The sequence below is a fragment of the Plecotus auritus genome, assembly GCF_963455305.1.
Source record: "Plecotus auritus genome assembly, chromosome: 3".
Lineage (NCBI taxonomy): Eukaryota > Metazoa > Chordata > Mammalia > Chiroptera > Vespertilionidae > Plecotus > Plecotus auritus.
The window spans coordinates 141374378-141396683 of NC_137772.1; the positions used below are offsets into that span (position 1 = coordinate 141374378).

General features: G+C 39.8%; 1 protein-coding gene across 2 annotated transcripts in view; it reads left to right on the forward strand.

Annotated features, from left to right (window-relative positions):
- Positions 1-1689: 1689 nt before the first annotated feature.
- LOC308244436 (uncharacterized protein C12orf50 homolog) overlaps positions 1690-22306 on the forward strand; it is a gene marked incomplete at its 5' end in the record, with an annotated part of 39069 nt that continues 18452 nt past the window's right edge. The window contains 3 exons of one of the 2 annotated variants that reach the window (XM_080660398.1): positions 1690-1716; positions 2279-2399; positions 20864-21022. In XM_080660398.1, coding sequence (XP_080516524.1) covers positions 1705-1716; positions 2279-2399; positions 20864-21022 — 292 coding nt within the window. The remainder of the gene's footprint in view (positions 1717-2278; positions 2400-20863; positions 21023-22306) is intronic. The other variant, XM_080660399.1, reaches the window with a different exon arrangement.

The following is a 22306-nucleotide window of genomic DNA, read 5'->3' on the forward strand; positions in this document are numbered from 1 at the left end:
TAATATGCTAATTAGACCGGACGTCTTCCAGACGTCCTTCCTGACGAAGCCGGGCCAGAGGGAAGCCAGCCCAGGTCCTGGGTGCCTGCTGGTGGCCAGAGGAGGAAAGCCTGGGTCCCGGGTGCTGGAGGGAAGCTGGTGCCGGCAGCCAGGGGAAGGAAGGCCTACTCTTGCATGAATTTTCGTGCATTGGGCCTCTAGTAATAATATAATTTATGTTCTATATGGGCAGAGAGTTTTGTATGTCTCCAAGTACTTAGCACAGTGATTGATGTGGTAGTAAGTTCTCAATCAATCAATAAAATGATAGCAACCACAATACTGTATCTAACATAACCTTTAAAACAATCTGTGAGGAGGTCATAATTATCCTTTTCACATATGAGGAAACTGAAGCACAAAGATGAGTAATGTATTGACCGTGATTATCAACAATTAATGGAGCCAAGAGTTCAAATACTGACTTATCTAGACTCTTTGCACAGTATTATACTATGAGATCCACTTTTAAAAGGGTAGGAGCCCAGCGCTGATTCCAACACTGTGGCTCAGTGGTTGAGCATCCACCTTTGAACCAGGAGGTCACAGTTCAATTTCCTGTCAGGACACATGCCTGGGTTGTGAACTTGATCCCCAGTAGGGGTTGTGCAGGAGGCAGGCAATAAATGATTCACTTTCATCATTGATGTTTCTATCTTTCTCTCCCTCTCCCTTCCTCTCTGAAATTATATATATATATATATATATATATATATATATATATATATATATATATATATATATATATAGTTTTTTTTTAAAAGGGAGTAGAGAGTGAAGACCAGAGTAAAAAGTTGGTCAAAGATAAGAAACAATCACGAAACGTGTCAAAAGAGAGAAGAATTTAATGGAATACTTTTATTGTATGTTATCTATCTGCCTAAAAAAAATTCCTTACAGTTTTTTTCACTACAGATCTATGTATAAAAGACAAAGAATAAAAAAAAGGTATAATAGCCCATTAAAATATTCCACTTCTGCTTTTATTGGTATAAAAAGTATTGGTATGTACATGTATTGGCACAATTGTTTTACCGGTGTAAAACAAGGGCATAAAGCATATTTAATGTACCATAATGAGATAATTACTTAAAATACCATAACAATTTAAAGTGTAAGTTCCATTCTCTTTCCTTATGTAAACACACTTAACAGTATCTTCGTAGACTGAGTGAGAAAACATTATATAATAAAAAGGTTGAGTAATAGAGGTCATCTCCGTAAGTTGAAAACACACTCTGGCTTTATTCATTACACTGTGATCAAAAGTATCACTGGTCTCATATTTATTCTGAGTGAGCCATTTGGATTAAATGATAATAAAAAAATAGCATTTCATCACCGACTTGTGACATGATGTGTTATTTAATTGCTTATATTGTCAATCTCACTAAAAAATAGACTACTTTGTCAAATTTTAAATTTATGGCCTTATACTTGTATTATTTTTTAATTATAATTTGATCTCATATTTTCTTTAATTAATTAGCAGCCTACTGTTGTTGAACACTAACATTAAATATTGAGTTTTCTACACTGTTTACTTTTTTCTTTCAGGGTTCCCAGTGCCGGTTCCGACACTGTGAAAAGGCCCTTGGCAGTGACACTGTGTGCTCATTATGGAGAGAGGGAAAATGTCTAAATCCACTTTGCAGATTTAGACACATGGAAATGCAGGTAGAATTTCTCAGCGTCATTGTTTGTTAAAAAGATTTCCCTTCAATAATATTTATACTTTTATAAAACAATAGGAAATACATATTTTTTCCACTACTGAATTTTAGGCATTTTGCACTTTGCTCAATTTAAAATCATAGAAAAATGGGGGAGTATGTTTTAGGAATATCCATTGCATCTTTTATTTTTTTAAATATATTTTTATTGATTTCAGAGAGGAAAGGAGAGGGAGAGAGATAGAACATCAATGATGAGAGAGAATCATTAATTGGCTGCCTCCTGCATGCCCCACACTGGGGACTGAGCCCACAACCAGGGCATGTGCCCTGACCAAGAATTGAACCATGACCTCCTGGTTCATAGGTCCACGCTCAACCACTGAGCCATGCCAGTTGGGCTCCATTGCATCTTTTAAAGAGCAGAGCTTAAAAACACTGGAAGCCAGGAAACACACACAGTATCCTATATCAGTAATTGCAATAGTTTTTCTCATATTGTATTGTAGCTCATGGTATTTTTTATGACTTCTGATCATTACATTTCTCCCACCTTTTTTGTTTAGCAAAACTGCAGTATTTCATGCTTCTGGGAAACTCAACCTCTTGGCTGTGTGAAGATCAGTTGTATCTTTTATCACAGCAAACCTCGAAATATCAATGGATTATTTTTGCCACCAAGTAGCAGTGAGTATATGTTTTGAATAACACAAACATATCATACTATAATCTGGTTTTGTAGTAGCAGCAGGGAATAACACATTAAATAAAGTATGATGAGTAATGTGGTTTAATAGCCAATGGATGATTTGGGAGGATTCTACCAAGAATCATGAGATGAAGTTAGAATGAGTCATCAAGTAGCTAACAAGATAAAGGAAGTGAACAAAGAGCAGGTTAAACTTTCTGTGACTGTGTAGCTAAAGTGGATTTTATTCATTTGAAAAGTGAGATGACTACTCACCTCACTAGATGGAAGGAAACTGTGTCTCTGCAAGCATCACACCCCTGGAACCAAGTTCAGAGGTCATAGCCTCCACACTGTCCCTTTGAATGTGTAGAGACCTCTTATAGGAAGGGAGAGCAAGGGCTTGCTCTGTTTTGCACACTTCTGCTTCCAGAAGAGCAGCTATCTATGTGGTTCTTCCTAAGACTTTAGCGGTAGAGAAAATGTGACCCCACAGCTGCAAAACCTGTAGCACAATTTAATCCAACCAGATGATACTGAGGTTCTGTTACGTGGTGAACTCACTCTACTTTCAGGGGGTGGGGAAGATTCAGAAGACACCAGGCCCTAAAACAGTGAATGGCCAGAACTTTGCTTAAGATATTGGCGGTGTCAGGTTTCCCTGATGTTGCTCTCCTGCTGTGACCATGACATTCTCCTGATGGAATAGTTCTAGAAACAAGCCTACAGGATATCAGTCCTTGCGATGTGAAAACTTGGTTTCAGATAATCCTTAGCGAATGGATAACTAGAAATTAAGTCTCCCTGTTACAGTCTTCTGGAAAATTCTCATAATTTTCATCACACATGTAATAGCTTGATCAGTGTTTCTCTTACTAAGCTGTAAACATTACAAGGATGGGGATCATAACTAGTTCCCTTACCAATGCTTTGCACAGTATCTAGAGCACAGATGCTCAGTGAAACTGGATGTATAGATAGATAGACAGATGGGGGATGGATGGATGACTGCTGAAAGGTAATCTACTGGGATGGAAGTTTTGCATCTACAAAGTGATTGGCCCCATTGATTTACACATAATATGATTTTATTTTATGGTGAACATTATACTAAATTCCTTATATTTAGTTAATAATTTGCTTCTGAATGGTCTATGGATAATATTACTATCTTTCAAACCAGCTCTTCAGGATAGAGGGAAACCTATTTGGGCAAAGAAAGGTGTCAGGCTGGTGTGCTCAGTGGTTAGAGCATTGGCCCATGCAACAAAGGGTCTCGGGTTTGATTCCCTGATAAGGGCATGTACCTGGGTTCACTCCCTGCCCTTGTTGAGGACCATGTGTGAGGCAACTAATCGATGTGTCTTTTTCACATCAATGTTTCTCTGTCTCTCTCTCTCTGCCTCTCTCAGCTAGGTGGAGAGATACATAAGGCAAGGTGTGAAAAGCAATGGAAATATCCTCAGGTGAGGGCTAACCAAAAAAAAAAAAGTAGAATGTGCAACTGACAATTATTTGGCAACCCACTCTCAGACATTCCCTGGGCTTTTGTAGGGATACATTTTATTATTCTGATCTACTAGACATAAAATCTGGGGGTCGAGTGTAACTTCTAGAAGTCTCAATTTCATCAACAGGTGTCAAGGCTGAGCCTGATTCTTGGAGTAAGATTTTCCCTCTTTTAATGGAGTCACAACTACATTCATGCACTGGGAGCAAACCCTCCCCTCTGCATTCCACTTCCATTGTGCAAGGGAATAAGCTGGGTTCCTGGGCTGCTAATACCCTGCTTCCTCAGCTTCCTTTCCTCTGTCTAGAGGAGATAAGAGAGAGTCCCACACACCCATTTTACCCTTGAACATAGCCTTATCATGTCCACTTATCTGTTTGAATTCACCAGGACTAATTTCATTCTGTCCTTTACCCTCTTAATGTCAGTTTGTCTAGGGAAAAAAACAAAACACACTTCTGTGTTTTTCCTTCACTCTTACACTACTGGCATACTCACAACACTTCTAACACCAAACGAGTGTGTTTCCCCCCCTACACCAAACAATTCTCTGTGACATCGTTGAGTATCCTACAATTAAATTTTATTTTGACAACTAGAGGCCCGGTGCACGAAATTTGTGTCCCTCAGCCCAGTCTGCACCCTCTCCAATCTGGGACCCCTCGAGGGATGTCTGATTGCCGGCAGTCAGACATCCCTCTCACAATCCGGGACTGCTGGCTACCAACCGCTCACCTGCCTGCCAGCATGATCACCCCCTAAGCACTCCCCTGCCAACCTGATCGACGCCAAACTGCTCCCCTGCCAGCCCAATTGCCCCCAACTGCCCTTCCCTGCCATCCTGGTCACCCCTAACTGCCCTCCCCTGCCAGCCTGGTCACCCCCAGCTGCCCTCCCCTGCTGGCCTGGTTGCCCCTAACTATCCTCCCCTGCTTTCCTGATCACCCACAACTACCCTCCCCTGCCAGCCATCTTGTGGTGGCCATCTTGTGTGAGGGTGTGAGGGTCAATTTGCATATTACCTCTTTCTTATATAGGATAATCAGAATTAGCAAAGACCCAAAACACCGGTCTTAATGAGCTAACTTTATTTTAATTTTTTTTTAAATATATTTTTATTGATTTCAGAGAAGAAGGAAGAGGAAGAGAGAGACAGAAACATCAATGATGAGAGAAAATCATTGATGGGCTGCCTCCGGCATGTCCCCTACTGGGGATCAAGCCAGCACTGGGGCATGTGCCCTGACTGGGAATCGAATTGTGATCTCCTGGTTCATAGGTCGATGTTCAACCACTGGCCCACACTGGCCCAGAGAGAGTACCCAAACTTTAGATATCAATTGCAAGTAGTAGACCCTTAAGTTACCCACAACTAACTTGGCTACAACTTGGAGGTTCCCATGATTTCACTCCTTGAATTGAATCACTTGCTAGAATAGCTCACAGAACTCAGAAACTCGTACTTACATTACCAGTTTGTTATATAATAGAGGATATAAAGGATACAGATAAACAGCTAGGGGGAGAGATACATAAGGCAAGGTCTGGAAAGGTGGGAGCACAGGAACTCCTGTTCCTGTGGGGTTGGGGTATGCCACTTTCCTGGTACGTGGACATGTTCACCAACCTCAAAGCTCTCTGAATTCTGTACTTTTGGGATTTCTTAAGGAGGCTTAAATGACTCTACTTGACCTAGTGCTCTGTTACCTCTCTGAATTTATCTCCCACAACTCTTCTACTTGCTCACTCTGCTCCAACCACACTAGTTTCCTTGCTTTTTCCTAGAGCATGTTAGCATGCTCATGCTTTAGGATCTTTGCATGAAATCCTCTTCTATCAATATCTTTATGGTTAATTCCTTTACCTCTTCAAAGCCTTAGTCAAATATAACCTTTTAATAGGTGTATTCTGAACTCTTTTTGAAATGTAATCAGCCTTTCTACTTCCTCCCTATACAATTTCAATCTTCCTGGCCTTGCTCTATTTTATTTTTGCCATATTCCTTATAATTTTTTTCAGATCCAATATAATATACTTGTTTCCTACATCTAATGTTTGTTGTCTGATTCCTCCCTTTAGAATGAATGTTCCATAAGAGCCAACGTCTTCCTTTGGTTCACTGATAAATCCCAAACACCTACTATAGGAACTTCAAATTACCTATCACATAGTGGCCAATTCTACCCTAGAAAATTCTGAACAGTATGTACAGGGGTGGGCAAAAGTAGGTTTACAGTTGTGGGTTTGCAAAAGATAAAGTTTATTCTTGTATTATTATTTATTAATTGTTGTATTATTTATTTGTATTACAACTGTAAAACTACTGTTGCCCATCTCTGTATTTGTGTTAAGCGCCCAGCTATTTTCCCTCTGTCGCAACACATTTCTGTGCTCTAGGAAAGCAGGTTCAATTCCTAGACTGTAGGAAAACTACCAAGCCAGTTGGATTATGTATTGAATGACCATATCACCAGCTCATTTTGGAAATATTTCAATACCTCAAAAATTATAGTTTGATCTTTTGTAGACCTAATATTTCCTACAATATTTCCAGGAGCACCTATTCACCAACGTCCATATTAACCAAAACTGGGACCATAAATCTTCTGACCTCAAAGATTACTTTATAAAACTGTACATTTATTGAAATCTACCTTTTCATGTTTTAGTAAGTGCATGTGATTGATAAATTTAGGGTGGGATTATGACAACAATAATAAAGTATCGATTCACATTGCATAGCTCAATTAATGTGTAATTTTGTCAGTCAGGTTAAAATAGTATAAAATTTAGACATTTAAATGTGCAACTTGTGATAATTTCGAAGGCCTCTGGTCAATGAATTAAGACTCATCACATGGTCCAGATTAAGTGGGTGAGTTGGAGCCCCAGCAATGCTATCTAAGTCACCAGCTGTGCTCTTGCAGAAGGAGGTGTTCGCCAAAAGCAATTTTTCATTAGTTGATTTGCTGTTGTATGCTGTCTTTAAACACTGACTGCAATTATCAAGAGTTCTGCATTTTTTTGTCTAAAAGTATAAAACTGCCTGTCAGTCCTTTTGCAATTTAAACTTCAACCTGCTAGCAAATTAAAAAAGTTTTTGGACGCTTTTGAAAGAGACTTCATTTAAATGTTGCTAAACCAGACATTTTAAAAAGAGGTCTAATCCCTCTGGTTATCATCTACAAGTTTAAAAGCTAAATCAAATGATAGTGCTAAGATAACATAAATCAGCTGATATTTGCTATAATTATGTGAAGTAGGTAGATATTTCTGAGTACATTTTATATTTTATTTGCAAGCATGTTAGGTACTTCTTTTCTCTGCCATGACATATGTTAGAGGTTAGTGTACTCAGAATAACTGTTCCTCTTAATGAACTCTCCAAATTTTGCTAGGGAACAGTTTGTTCAAAACACAGTAGTTGACACATTAGAGCAATTATTCATCTCCTTGGTTAACTGCCATGTTATTCTATCATGAACAACTGAATGGGCTATTTGATTCTCATTTATTCTAAGTCAGTGTCTTAGAGAGATACCTTGGCCAACTATGTGGCCACTTTATTTTATTTTTTATACTTTTATTGATTTTAGAGAGGAAGGAAGAGAGGGAGAAAGATAGAAACATCAATGATAAGAGAGAATCATTGATTGGCTGCCTCCTGCATGCCCCACACTTGAGATGAGCCCACAACCCAGGCATGTGCTCTGACTGGGAATTGAACCACGATCTCCTGGTTCATAGGTGAACGCTCAACCACTGAACCACAACAGCTGGTGGCCACTTTAATGAACTTTGGATCAGCTCATTTTAGAAGCTCTTACTTAAATGAATATGTGTACATCACCTTTTTATTCTAAGTCTTGAAAAACTATTTAAGCTCTTACTTAAATGAATATGTGTACATCACCTTTTTATTCTAAGTCTTGAAAAACTATCTACACCAATAAAAACATGCAAATTGACTGTACCTCCGCTACACCCACCAGCCATGCCCACCAGCCAATCAGGAGTGAATATGCAAATTAACCCAACTAAGATGGAGGCAGCCACGGAGCTGGAGCAAGCAGGAGGCTTGGGTTGCCCCCAGAGATGGAGGAAGCCAAGCTTCCCACCTGCCCTGGCCGGCCCTGGCCTCTGCTCAAGGCTACAAAGTTTCAATTATAGAAGATAAATAAATCCCAGATACCTGTTTCCAGCCAGCCCTGCTCTCCACTCAAGGAGGTGCTGAAAAGAAAAGAAAAAAGGGAGGGGCTGGGATCCTGGATCCCCGGGGGGGGCATGACCAGCCTGAAAACAGCCCTCAGCTCCTCACCCAGGCTGGCCACACTCCCATGGGGTGAGGGTCCTCGCTGGGGGGGCTTGGCCAGCCTGCAAACATCCCTCAGTCCCTCACCCAGGCTGGCCATACCCCCATGGGGTGAGGGTCCCCAGTTGGGGGCTTGGCCAGCCTGCAAACAGCCATCAGCCCCTCACCCAGGCTGGCCAGGCACCCCAACAGGGACCCCCACCCTGAAAGGTGTGTGGCCTGCTTGAAAACAGCCCTCAGCCCCTCACCCAGGCTGGCCATATCCCCTCAGCTGGGACCCTCACCCCATTGGGGCGTGGCCGGCCTGCAAACCACCACAGGCCCCTCACCCAGGCTGCCCCACGCCCCAAGGGAACCCCCATCCTGATCTGGGACACCCTTCAGGGTAAAACCAGCCGGCACCCACTCGTGCACCAGGCCTCTATCTATACTAATAAAATGCTAATTAGACTGGGAGACCTTCCAGGAGACCTTCTGGACGTTCTTCTGGACAAAGCCATGGTGGCAGGGCCGAGGTAGAGGCGGTTAAAGGCCAAGAGGGGCGGGCAGTTGTGGATGATCAAGCCAGGATGGGACGGCAGTTGTGAATGATCAGGCTGGTGAGGGGCGGGGCCGTTGGGGGTAAGCAGACCAGCGGGGGGGCCAGTTGGGGCGAGCAGGACGTCAGTGGGGGGTCAGTTGGAGGTGATCAGGACAGCGGAGGGGGGGCGGGCAGTATGGAGTGAGCAGGCCAGCAGGGGGGCAGTTGGGGGCAAGCAGGCCAGTGGGGAGGGGAGGTGGGGGTGAGCAGGCCAGCAGGGGGGCAGTTGGGGGGTGAGCAGGCTAGTGGGGGGGCATTTGGGGATGAGCACACTGGCACGGGGGGCAGTTGGGGGTGATCAGGCTGGTGGGGGGGCATTTGGGGGTGAGCAAGCCGGCGGCGGGGGGCATTTTGGGGTGAGCAGGCAGGCAGGTGAGCAGTTAAGAGCCAGCAGTCCCAGATTGCGAGAGGGATGTCCGACTGCCAGTTTAGGCCCAATCCCTGTAAACCAGCAGTGGGACAACCTTCGTGGGGTCCCAGATTGGAGAGGGTGCAGGCCAGGCTGAGGGACACCCACCCTGGGCATGAATTTCGTGCACCGGGCCACTAGTTGTCTATTAAATGGCTCTTAAATAGTTCAATAAACACTTTGACATAAATATATGCATCAGTAAAAGACTAATTTTGAGTTTAAGACAGTAACAATTAATTGTTAATGGTTATAAGAGAGAAGATTTGTTCAACTCAGTTCTTTTCTCTTTGGGGGAAGGTGAAGAAGGGTTGCATAAATGCCATAACCCATACAATGTTGACCCTTGAAACAATTTGTGTTTGAATGGGTATTCTTCATCCTGAATGAACACTGTTTCTTCTCATTCATGATCCAAAGTGCTGCTGAAAGTACAAAAAAATAAAGGCAGTTTCATTTTTAATTTTTGAGGAAACTCCATACTGTCTTCCACAGTGGCTGCACCAGTTTGCATTCCCATCAGCAGTGCACGAGGGTTCCTTTTTCTCCACATCCTCTCCAGCACTTGTCGTTTGTTGATTTGTTGATGATAGCCATTCTGACAGGTGTGAGGTGATACCTTATTTTAGTTTTAATTTGCATCTCTGATGATTAGTGACATTGAGCATTTTTTCATATGTCTATTGGTCATATGTATGTCTTCTTTAGAGAAGTGTCTGTTCTGACCCTTTGCCCCTTTTTTAATTGGATTAGTTGTCTTCCTGGTGTTGAGTTGTAATAAGTTTTTAGTATATTTTGGAAATTAACCCTTTATCATATGTATCATTGGTGAATATGTTCTCCCATACAGTGGGCTCCCTTTTAATTTTGTTGATGGTTTCTTTTGCTGTGCAGAAGTTTTTTATTTTGATGTAGTTCCTCCCATTTGTTTATTTTCTTCTTAGTTTCCTTTGCTCTAGGAGATGTATCTGTAAACGTATTGCTATGAGAGGTGTCTGAGATTTTGCTGCCTATAGTTTCTTCTAGGATTTTTATGGTTTCACAACTTACATTTAAGTCTTTTATCCATTTTGAGTTTATTCTTGTGTATTGTGTAAGTTGGTGGTCAAGTTTCATCATTTTTTTTTCATGTACCTGTCCAGTTTTCCCAATACCATTTATTGAAGAGACTTCCTTTACTCTATTATATGTTTTTGCATCCTTTGTCAAATATTAGTTGAACATATGGCATATGTTGATTTCTGGAGTCCCTGTTCTGGTCCATTGATCTATATGACTGCTCTTGTGCCAGTACCAGGCTATTTTGATTAAAATGGCTTTGTAGTATAGTTTGATACCCATATTGTGATTCCTCTAACTTTGTTTTTCTTTCTCAATATTCCTAAATCCATTTGGGAGCTTTTTTTGTTCCATATAAAATTTTGGAGTATTTTTTCTAGCTCTGTGAAATATGCCATTGGTATTTTAATAGGGATTGCATTGAATCTATTCATTGAATCTGTTGCATTGCTTTGGTTAATAAGGACATTTTAATGATGATGTTAATTCTTCCTATCCATGAATACGGTATATGCTTTTCCTTGTTTGTATCTTCCTCTATTTCTTATTTTAATATCCTATAGTTTTCTGAGTACAGGTCTTTTACCTTATTGGTGAAGTTTATTCCTAGTTATCTTATTTTTGTAGTTGTTGCAATGATAAATGAGATTGTTTGATTGAGTAATCCCACTTCTGGGAATATATCCTAAGAATCCTGAAACACCTCTCAGAATATATGCACCTCTACATGCATAGCAATAGATATGATCTGGAATCAGCCCAAGTGCCCAGTAGATGAGTGGATAAAAAAGCGGTGGTACATTTATACAATGGAATACTATGCAGCGGGGGAAAAGAATGATCTCTTACCCTTAGTGACAGTATGGATATTCTTGGAGATTATTATGTAACCAAAATAAGCCAGTCAGAGGAAGACAAATATCACATGATCTCAATTATATGTGGAATCTAATGAACATGATGAATGGAGGAGCAAAATAGATCCAGAGACAAGGATGTGTGGAACAGGCTGACCGATCTCAGAGGGAAGAGGTATATGGGGGACTGGAAGAGATTAACCAAAGAACATATATGCATATATGCACAGCCCATGAACATAGTCAATAGTATGATGAAGGCCTGGGGTGGAGCGAGGGTTGGGTGGAAGGGGACAAATGGGGGGGGGAGATTTGGGGGGCATCTGTAATACTTTCAATAATAATAATAATAATAATAATAATAATAATAATAAATAAAGGCAGGTACTCAATAGTAGTTCTCTAGTCCTACCATTTGTTAATTGCATCTGAGACCTCCACAGACTTGCTTTTTGGAACAGTGTCAATTGAAATTTTAATTATGATTTAAAAAACACACAAAGTAGCATTATCAGAAATGGGAAAATCTCATATTTAGTGTTTTCAAATACTGTCCTATATTAAGCATTTTCTATGTGGCATCACTGTTGTGGGCACTTTGCATGCCTAATTTTATTTACTCACCACAAAACCCTGCAAAATAGTTAGTATTCCCATTATAAATGGGTAAACTGAGACCTGAAGAAGCTAAATATCTCAGGCAGAATAACACATCTTATAAGTGGCAGTACCTCAATTCAAATACATTTCTGTCTGACTCTAAAACTGTCTCACAAAACAAAACAAACAAAAAACAAACAAATGATGCAAAGATCATTGGTATTTAAGGTCTCATGGAAAAGTTACCACAAATCAACAAATGTATAAAAATATGTATCAAAACTGTTAGCACATCACTATTTTAACCATTATGGAGGGGTAAACTTAACTACTGTGTGAGAAAAAAATTTTTTTTTGCATTATTTGATTAACAAGTAATTCACCTGAATTATCTATTCCGTATTTCTAACTAGATAGTTTCTGGTCATTAGATGTGTTGTGTTTTTCATCCTATAACATTCTTCTTCTGACAAATATTTTAATACACTGATTGGGAAGGTATAATGATCAGTGGTCTTTATTTTTGATGATCTATCTCCTAAAACATTTTTTATTAACTAAACTATTTCATCATAAGTTTGAATAGTTGCAAAGGATGTACTTTCCAACATTTTATCAATACTAACATTTAAAAATAAAATTTTTATTACTTTTTAAAATACATCCAATAACTTATGAATTACCATAACGATTTGATGCCCATCATCTATTTAAAAAATATTAAGAACAACAATCTCAAATTCAAACAGGTTCTAAAATTTATCTTGAAATTCAAAAAGCCAAGAATAGTCAAGACTTGCTGGAAGAAACCAAAATTATAGGACTTGTTCAACCAGATACCAAGGCCTCTAAAGTGATAACGATTATGACAGTGTAGTGTTGGCTGAGTCAAACAAATTGACAAATGGAACAGAATGAAAATCTGGAACCATCCTTGCAGAGATGGACACTTGATTTGCAACAGGTAGCATGACTGAGCACGGGGGAAAGGATGGTCTTTTCAGTTAAGGAGGGAAAAATGAAATTCTCTCACACCACACATAAAAATCAATCCTAAGTAGATTATGGACAACATGTAAAAGGTCAACCTTTAAAGGCTTCAGAAGGCAATCGGACACAAAACATATTGTCTATTCAAGAAAGGATGCATGAATTAGATCCATTAAAATAAAAATTTGTATTCATTAAAAGGGTGGAAAGATAAGCCACAGAATGGGAGAAGATATTGTAGTACATGTCGTTTATATGACCCCCCAAAAGACTTGGACTCAATATTTGATGAAAAATCAAAAGGAAAGGCATAGAGCCTGATGGAATATGTTTCTCTTTGTTGACACTATTGATATTTTGTGCTGGATAATACTTTGCTGTGGGGGTATCTAGCCCATGCATCATAGGATGTTTAGCAGCATCTTTGGCATCTACCCCTTGATGCCAACTCTTTGCAGCTGTGACAATCAAAAATACATACAACCATTCCCAAGTGTTCCTTAGGGGAAACAGGTTAAAATTATCTCTGGTTGAGAACCACTGTGATAGAACAATGAGCAGAAAGCAGACAGTTGAAAAATAGGAGATCCAATGTCAATCAACAAATGAAAATGTGATCATTTATTAGTAATTACAGAAATTAAAATGAAAACCACTGATATAACATGATGCACCCATTATTAGCAAAAAAATTTAAATCTGCCAACTGTTGATAAAGGCAAAGAACATTGGGAATTCTTGGGCACTGTAGTTAGTTATATAGGTTGAAACAAGCAGTTTGGAAAACAATCTAAAAGTATTTCATCAAGATAAAGTTATGCATAACTTAGGACCAGCATGCATCTCAGAGTTATAATGTTGACTAAATGAAGACAAAGAAGAAGATACTGTTTGTTTCCATTTTAAAAAAATGTTCAAAACTAAGCAAAATTAAACTTTAATTTTTAATAGATGCATACCTACTAATAAAACTAGAAGGAAAATCACAAAGTGATTACCTATAATAGGTATGGAGAAGGAAAGTGGTATAAACTGGCCTTAGCTGGTTTGGCTCAGTGGATAGAGTGTCGGCCTCCAGACTGAAGGGTTCTGGGTTTGATTTCAGTCAAGGACACGTGCCCGGGTTTTGGGCTCAATCCCCAGTAGGGGGCGTGCAGAAGGCAGCCAAACAATGATTCTCTCTCATCTTTCTATTTCTCTCTCCCTCTCCCTTCCTCTCTGAAATCAATAAAAATATATTTTTAAAAAAGTAAGTGGTATAAACTGGAGAGGACACAGGCTATTTCTTGACTTACATGTTAGCTTTGGGATGTTTGTTACATTACACCTTTTATGATTTGTGTACTGTCCTGTATATGTGCTATATTTCACAATTTAAAAAGGTAATATTTTAATAAACAATTTTTAAAAATTAATGTTTTTCCTTCTCCTAAAACTATTTCCTTCCTTCCTTCACATATTTTTTTATTGATTTTTAGAGAGAGTGGAAAGCAGGGGAGGGGAGAGAGAAAAACATGGATGTGAGAGAGACATTAATTGGTTGTCTCCCTGCATGAGCCTGGACTAGGCCCAGGGATTGAAAACACAGCCCAGGTATGAGCCCTTGACCAAAAATCAAACCCGCAACCCTTTGGTGCATGAGCTAATGCTCCTAATCACTGAGCAACACTGGCCAGGGCAATTCATAAGTTTTAAATTGTATGCTGTTCTGAGTAACATGATCAAATCTCACATGGTCCTGCTCAGTCCTGGCCTGAACATGAATCATTCCTTCACCTAGTGTATTCAAGGTGTATATACTACCCCCTATTAATCACTTAGTAGCACTCTCAGTTATCAAATTGTTATGGTATAGTAGTGCTTGTGCTCAAATAACTCTTGTTTTACTCACTCAATAAAATTGTAGCAAACTCAATTAAAGAACATTAAAAAAGGATTGTAGTACATAGCCAAGTATGACTTATCCCAGACATACAGATTGGCCTAACTTCAAAAAGTTAGTCAATGTAATACACCAAATCAATAAAATTAAGGGCAAAAAACACATGTAATGATAATAGGTGAAGAAAAAACATTTGACAAAGCAAACATTCTCTCATGATAATAAAAACACTAAACAAGCTATGAATAGAAAGGAACTTGCTCAACCTGATAGCTGTGAATTTTTCATATATATCCTGTATTATACTTAACTAGAGGCCTGGTGCATGAAATTTGTGCACTGTGGGGAGAAGTGTCCCTCAGCTCAGCCTGCACCCTCTCCAATAGGGGACCCCTCGCAGGATCGGTCCTAAACCAGCAGTTGGACATCCCGCTCATAGTCCGGGACTGCTGGCTCCTAACCACTCACCTGCCTGGCTACTTGATTGCCTCCTAACTGCTCCCCTGTCGGCCTGATTGACATCTAATTGCTCCCCTGCTGGCCTGGTCGCCCCCAACTTCCCTCCCCTGCCATCCATCTTGAGACAATGTGAGGACGGCCATCTTGTGATTGACATGGGGGCAGTCATCTTGTGATGCGAGGGTGTGAGGGTCAATTTGCATATTACCTCTTTATTATATAGGATACTGAAAGACTGAAAGCTTTTCCCCTAAGATCAGGAACAAGATAAGGATGCTCATGCTTGCCAGTTATATTCAATTCAGAAGAATTGGACAATTGACAATTAAACCAATTAAAGGCATCCATATTGAAAAGGAAGAAGTAAAACTATCTTTTATTTAGAAAATTCTAAAGATTGCAGGCTACGAGATTAATATACAAGAATTATATTTCTACATACTATCAATAAATAAACTAAGATAAAAATGAAAAAAGTTCACTTACAATAAAAAGACAGTATTTATGAATTATTTTAAGAAAGAAGTGCAAAAGTTATACTCAAAATTATAAAACATTGTTGAAAGAAATTAATTAAACTTAAAAAAATTAAATGCTACCCATTGTTTATAAATTGGCTTTATTGTTAATATGGAAATACTGACTTGACCTATAGACCTATAGATTAACTTGACCTACAGATTCAATGCCACCTTTATTAAAATCCCAACTTATTTACAGAAATTGATAAGCTGATTCTGAAGTATATATGGAAATTCATGTGACCCAAAATAGTAAAAACAATTTGGAAAATGAAGGATAACATTGTAAAACTCACACTTGATTTCAAAATCTAGAAATTACTACAAAGCTACAGTAATCACGACCATTTGATTCTTGCATAAAAATAGATATGTAAATCAATGGGATAGAATTGGGAGACCAGAATTCAACTTTTGCATAAGTCAATTTATGGTCAATTGTTTTTTTTAACAAGGGTACATAGACCATATAATAGGGGAAAGAAAATTATTTTCAACAAATGGTGCTAAGAAAACTGGGTAGCCACACAAAAAAATTAATTTGAACACCTTCCTTACATCCTACACAAAAATTAACTTAAAATAGAACAAAAATGTAAATGTAAGTGGGTGGGTGCAGGGTGGAGAGGGTCAATGGGAAAAAAGGGGGGTATATACTTTCAACAATAAGATAAATTAAAAAATAAATAAAATTATAAAATTCTTATATGAAACTTTAAGTTATGCAAAGCCATCTTAGACATGACACTAGAAGGAAAAGCATCCAAAAAAAAAAAAATGGATTGAATTTCATCAAAATTAGAAACTTTTGTGTTTCTAAGAACATCATCAAGAAAGTGAAAAGACTACCCACAGCAAGGGAGAAAATGTTTTGCAAATCGTATATGTGATAAGGAACTTGTATTTAGAATATATAAAAAACTCTTACAACTCAATGATATAAAGAAAACTCCATTATAAAACTGGGCAAATAATCTGAATAGACATTTCTCAAAGACATACAAATGGCCAATCATCTCATGAAAAGAGATGATTAGACAAATGTAAATTAAATGCATAATGTGATACCAGTTCAGACCCCCTGGATGTTTCAATCAAAAAGATAAAAAATGTTGAAAAGGATGTGGAGAAATTGGAATCTTCATACATTGCAGGTAGGTATGTAAAATGGTGCAGTTGCTTTGGAAACCAGTCTGGCTCAAAAGGTTAAACAAGGTTATCATATGTACAAAGTATTCCACTCCTAAGTATATACCCAAGATATGTGAAAACATACATCCTCACAAAAACTTGTACAAAAATGTTCATATCAACATTACTTATAACAATCCAGAGGAAACAACCTGAATGTCCATTCTCTGATGAACGAATAAATTGTGGTATATTCATACAGTGGACTATTATTTGACTACTAGAGGCCCAGTGCACAACATTGTGCACTGGAGGGAGTCCCTCAGCCCAGCCTGTGCCCTCTGGCAGTACAGGACCCCTCAGGGGATGTCCAATTGATGGCTTAGGCCCTCTTGAAATGGGCCTAAGCCGGCAGGCGGACATCCCCCTTGGGGTCCTTAGCGCTGCCATCGAGGTGGGAAAGGATCCTGCCACCACCGCTGCGCTCGGCAGCCATGAGCCTGGTTTCTTGCTGAGCAGTGCTCCCCCTGTGGGAGCACACTGACCACCAGGGGGCAGCTCCTGCATTGAGCGTCTGCCCCCTGGTGGTCAGTGCACATCATAACAACCAGTCGTTCTGTTGTTCAGTTGATTTGCATATTAGGGTTTTATTATATAGTATATAAAGAAAGTATTGTTATAGGTGACAGCATGGATACACATTGAACACAATAGTGCAAGTGGAATAAGTCATGTGCAAAAGACCAGAGGTAGTATGAGTCCATTTACATGAAATATCCAATATAGGCAAATCCATAGAAACAAAGTATATTTGCTTGTGTAGGGCTGGGGACATTAGGAAATCAGAAGGAGTAACTGTTAGTGGGTATAGGTTTCTTTTTTGGGGTGATCAACTGTCCTAAAATTGATTATGATGATGGTTGCATAACTTTGTGAATATACTAAAAACCATTGAGTATTACACTTAAATGGGTGAATTGTAAGGTGTGTGAATTATATCTCAATAAAGTTTTTTAAAAATGTGACTAACATTTATTGCTTTGAGTATTAAAAGAAGCTTTTTTTTTTTTTTCAACTAATGACAAGTCTTGGAAATATATATTGATAACTAGGGGCCCAGTGCATGAATTCGTGCACCTTGAAAGGAACTGTGGGCCGAGAGGCTGTGGTGGGCACAGGAGCAGGTCTTAGCCCATCTTCCGGGCCCCCACCCGGCCCCTCCCACCATGGCCCCTGTCCCCTGTCTGCTGGCAGCCCCACTCCCACCACTGTTACTTCCACATGCTGATGGCACCGGCCCCACTCACACCCACTGACAGAGCAGAGCTATTGGGGCTGGTGCCAGCAGCAAACACAAGTGGCAGCTGCTGCCCCAATTGCCTCTCGGGAGCAGGGGGAGGTGGAGAAGCCTCAGGGGTGATTGGGGTCAGCAGCTGCTGCTCACACCTGTTGATGGAGCCGATAAATCAGGAACAGCGCCGGGCGCCGGTAGCGGGTGCGAGCGGGGCTGTTGCTACCAGCGGGTGCGAGAGGGGGCTGCCAGCCCCAATCGCCCCTCAGGAGCAGGGGGAGGTGGAGAAGCCTTGAAGGGTGATTGGGCATGGCAGCCACCACTTGCACCCGCTGATGGTGCTGAGCGATTGGGGCCAGCGCTGGGCACCGGCAGCAGGTGCGAGTGGCGGCTCCGGAGCTGGCAGCAGGTGCGAGTGGCGGCTCCGGAGCTGGCAGCAGGTGCAAGTGGTGGCTCCGGAGCTGGCAGCAGGTGCAAGTGCCAGGCAGGACTGCAACACATGGGAGCAAAGAATTTTCAGTAATCACCAGAGGCTTGCCCTGATGACAGCGACCGGCGCCCCACCTTGGTCTGGCGCCCCCACTCACCTGCTCCACCATCCCGCTGCAGCTGACACCTGCTACGTTTTGTGTGCACACCCTGGTGGTCAGTGCACGTCATAGCGACCGGTTGTTCAGTTGTTTGGTTGTTCCACAGTTCAATCTATTTGCATATTAGGGTTTTATATATATATATATAGGTAGCTAAAAAGTTTTAAAACCATGTTTTTCCTTTAGAGCTTCTTACTAGTGCTTTTTTCGTTGATGTCATGAAACTTAAGAGTGATATGTTCTTGACAATAGGGTGATGAAAGCCTGGGGTGTGGGGGAGGCAGGTTAGAAGAGGTCAATGGGAGAAAAAAAGGGACATATGTAATGCTTTCAACAATAAATATATTTTTAAAAAGAGTGATATGTTCTGCTCTAGCCAGTTTGGCTCAGTGGATAGAGAGAGCATCAGCCTGCAGACTGAAGGGTCCTGGGTTTGATTCCGGTCAAGTGCCTACGCCTGGGTTGTGGGCTTGATCCCCAGTAGGGAGTGTGCAGGTGGCAGCCAATCAGTGATTCTCACTCATCATTGATGTTTCTATCTCTCTCTCCCTCTCCCTTCCTCTCTGAAATCAATAAAAATATATTTTAAAAAAAATAATAAAAGAGTGATATGTTCTTTAACAATAGTCCAGAAATGAAAGAAGCAAATTTTTTTTCAAGGAAAAAATTTAACTACTACCACACATTTGAAATCAGAACATTCCAACATTGACCTCAATAGCACTTTCCTTGAGTATCTGATAAAAATGGCCCCCCACCAAATGGCTTCAATAACTCAAGTTTATTATTTTGTAGGTCTATAGTTTAGAAATTTGATGCAGATCTCTCTGGGTTAAAATTAAGGTGTCTGCAGTGCAGCATTTCTCTGAGGAACTCTGACAGAGAATCTGTTTCTTTGCCTTTTCCCGTTTGTAGAGGTCTTCTCTATCATCTTGGTTCATGCCCCGCTTCCTCCCTCTTCAAAGTCAGCAGTGGATAGCCAAGTCCTTGTGGCATTGCACCACTCTGACCTAGCTTCCACTGTCACATCTCCCTTCCTGGCTCTCTTCCTCTGCATCTCTCTTCCACTGTAAAGACCTTTTGATCACCTTGGGCCCATCTAAATAATCCAGGATAATCTGCCATTTTTTAAGTAGGCTGATTGGCCATCTTAATTCCATCTGCAACCACAGTTATAGACATCTTTCTGGGGAGGCAGGGGGAAGGAATTATTCTGCCTACCACACTATGATTTCTTCCTGGTAGAAATGCGTGTAAGTCAAGGTAATAGAGAAACCCCTATGGGTTTGTGGTAGTTTGATTAATCACTAAAGGTAGATTTCTCTTTTGGGCAATGTAAACTGTGGCATCAGTGAAGGGTAGGCCTTCATGTTGTAAAGTGGAGAAAGGCTTTTGTGCACTCAGGCTCGTTCTCAAATTTATTTTCCCCAAGCTTAAGGGGAAAATAAATGTGGAAATTGAGGCTCTGAAATAGGATTGGTTGTTTTCACATTATTGGGATGGCATATGCACTGAAAGCCTTCTCATGACCCAGGACCCCAGTTGGATGATCATTGATTTGGGGCAGTGGTTTCCAAACTTGGCTGCCTTTATAATTTACCTGAGATATTGAAACAATAGTATCAGATTTCCCAGCTTAATCCAGACCTGCTGAACCAGAAGTTTAGAAAGCAGAGACCCAAAAGATGCTTCGAAAATTTTCTTTAGTTGACTCTGATAATTAGCCAGATTAGATAAATATTGGTGTGGAAAACAAAGGAAGTTGATTTAGTAATGATAAAAAGTACATGTATTCACTAGCCACTTCTATTAATTGCTGGTTAGTTGTGAAGGTCACAGAACATTTAAATATGACCTAGAGCTTTGGCCAGTCTAACTCCTGTGTAGCCAATAGAGAAATCTGAAGGTATCATTTTTCCTCACTTCCAAGTAAGACATATAACCTCTGCCAGCATAAGCTATGCCTTATGTGAGCTTGACTTTGTTAATTTGTCATAATGTGATTAGTTAAGTTATAGTTTCATCTTGCAGATCTAATGTAAGAATACAGTAATGATTGTGATCACTTTTAACTTATATCAAAAGTGTGTGATATACCAAGTTATGGTTAAATTACTATCTAATATCTATGAATTAATATGTTTTCCACACCATCTGTTGATTTTTTATAAATTAGTTTAATAACATTTTCATAAATATACAGTTAATCAGGAGAACAATGGTTGATCATTATATATTTTGATAAGACTGAAATGTTGCATTTTCTCTGTAGATATTACACTACAAAAAGATACTCAGGAAGGAACTCCACCCCTGAGCCAGAGTCAGGAACCCCTGAAACCTCAGGAGAATATATCAAGACCCATTCACCATCCTTTAGTTTTAAAAACCAACTTTGAGGAAGAAGAGGAGGAAGGAAATGAGCAGAATGGTTAGTAAACTTTTTCTCAGATATATAATGCACATTCAAAAAACTTCATAATATTTTCCACATATTTTTTTACTTCTACAGTTTTACAGTGTAATATGTAAGGCATATTTTAATGAGAAAATAGCTTTAAATTTAATAAGTATATTAAATTCATTATGTCCTAATTTGTTCTATGTCTACACATGCTTATTATTTGGATTGGAAGGTTTTTGTTGTATGAGGGGTGGGAGACAGTTTTCCTGTTTAAATATGTACAGTTGCTTGTAGGGATATTAATCACTTATTTTTAAAAGAGTTTTCACTGCTCATTTGCTTAATAAACCCTTTTTATTTATTTTTTTATATATTTTTATTGATTTCAGAGAGGAAGGGAGAGGGAGAGAGAGATAGAAACATCAATGATGAGAGAGAATCATTGATTGGCTGCCTACTGCACGCCCTGCACTGAGGATCAAGCCCGCAACATGGGCATGTGTCCTGACCGGAAATTGAACCGTGACTTCCTGGTTCATGGGTCAATGCTCAACCACTGAGCCACGCTGGCCAGGCTCACTTATTTTATTTATATGTAACTTAGCATTGATATGCCTGTGTCTATCTATTTATTGCATTACATCTATCTGTCTCACATTTAATCCATAACATTATAGAGATCCATAGAACAGTTTATAATTTATAAAGTTCTATTTTTGCATTATCCCAAGTAATCCTCGCAAAGGTATACTAGTAAACAAGGTTAGAACTCAGTTCCTTTACATCCTTGTCTCTCCTACTCCTCCCATATTATCACAGCACTGGGCTGCCAATATATATATGTACAAACAAGATAAACATGCTGAAAAATAGGACAGTATCCCACTGTCTTTGCTTGGAATGTGTCTTTTTGTGAGCTACAGGCCACCCCAGTGTATGTTCTGTTTTTGTCGGCTGTAGCTCCATGTCTCCCTTACGCACGTATTCCTCTAACCAGTGGTCGGCAAACTGTGGCTCGCGAGCCACATGCGGCTCTTTGGCCTCTTCCACAAAATACCACAGCCTGGGAGAGTCTATTTGGAAGAAGTGGCATTAGAAGAAGTTTAAGTTTAATAAATTTGGCTCTCAAAAGAAATTTCAGTTGTTGTACTGTTGCTATTTGGCTCTGTTGACTAATGAGTTTGCCGACCACTGCTCTAAACAAACAAATATGATCTCAGCATGTGAATCTGTAGCTCCAGCTTAAGACACATAATGTGTAATTAGTCATTTCTTTTCTCTTGGCTGATTCTAATATGTGAAATATAGAAG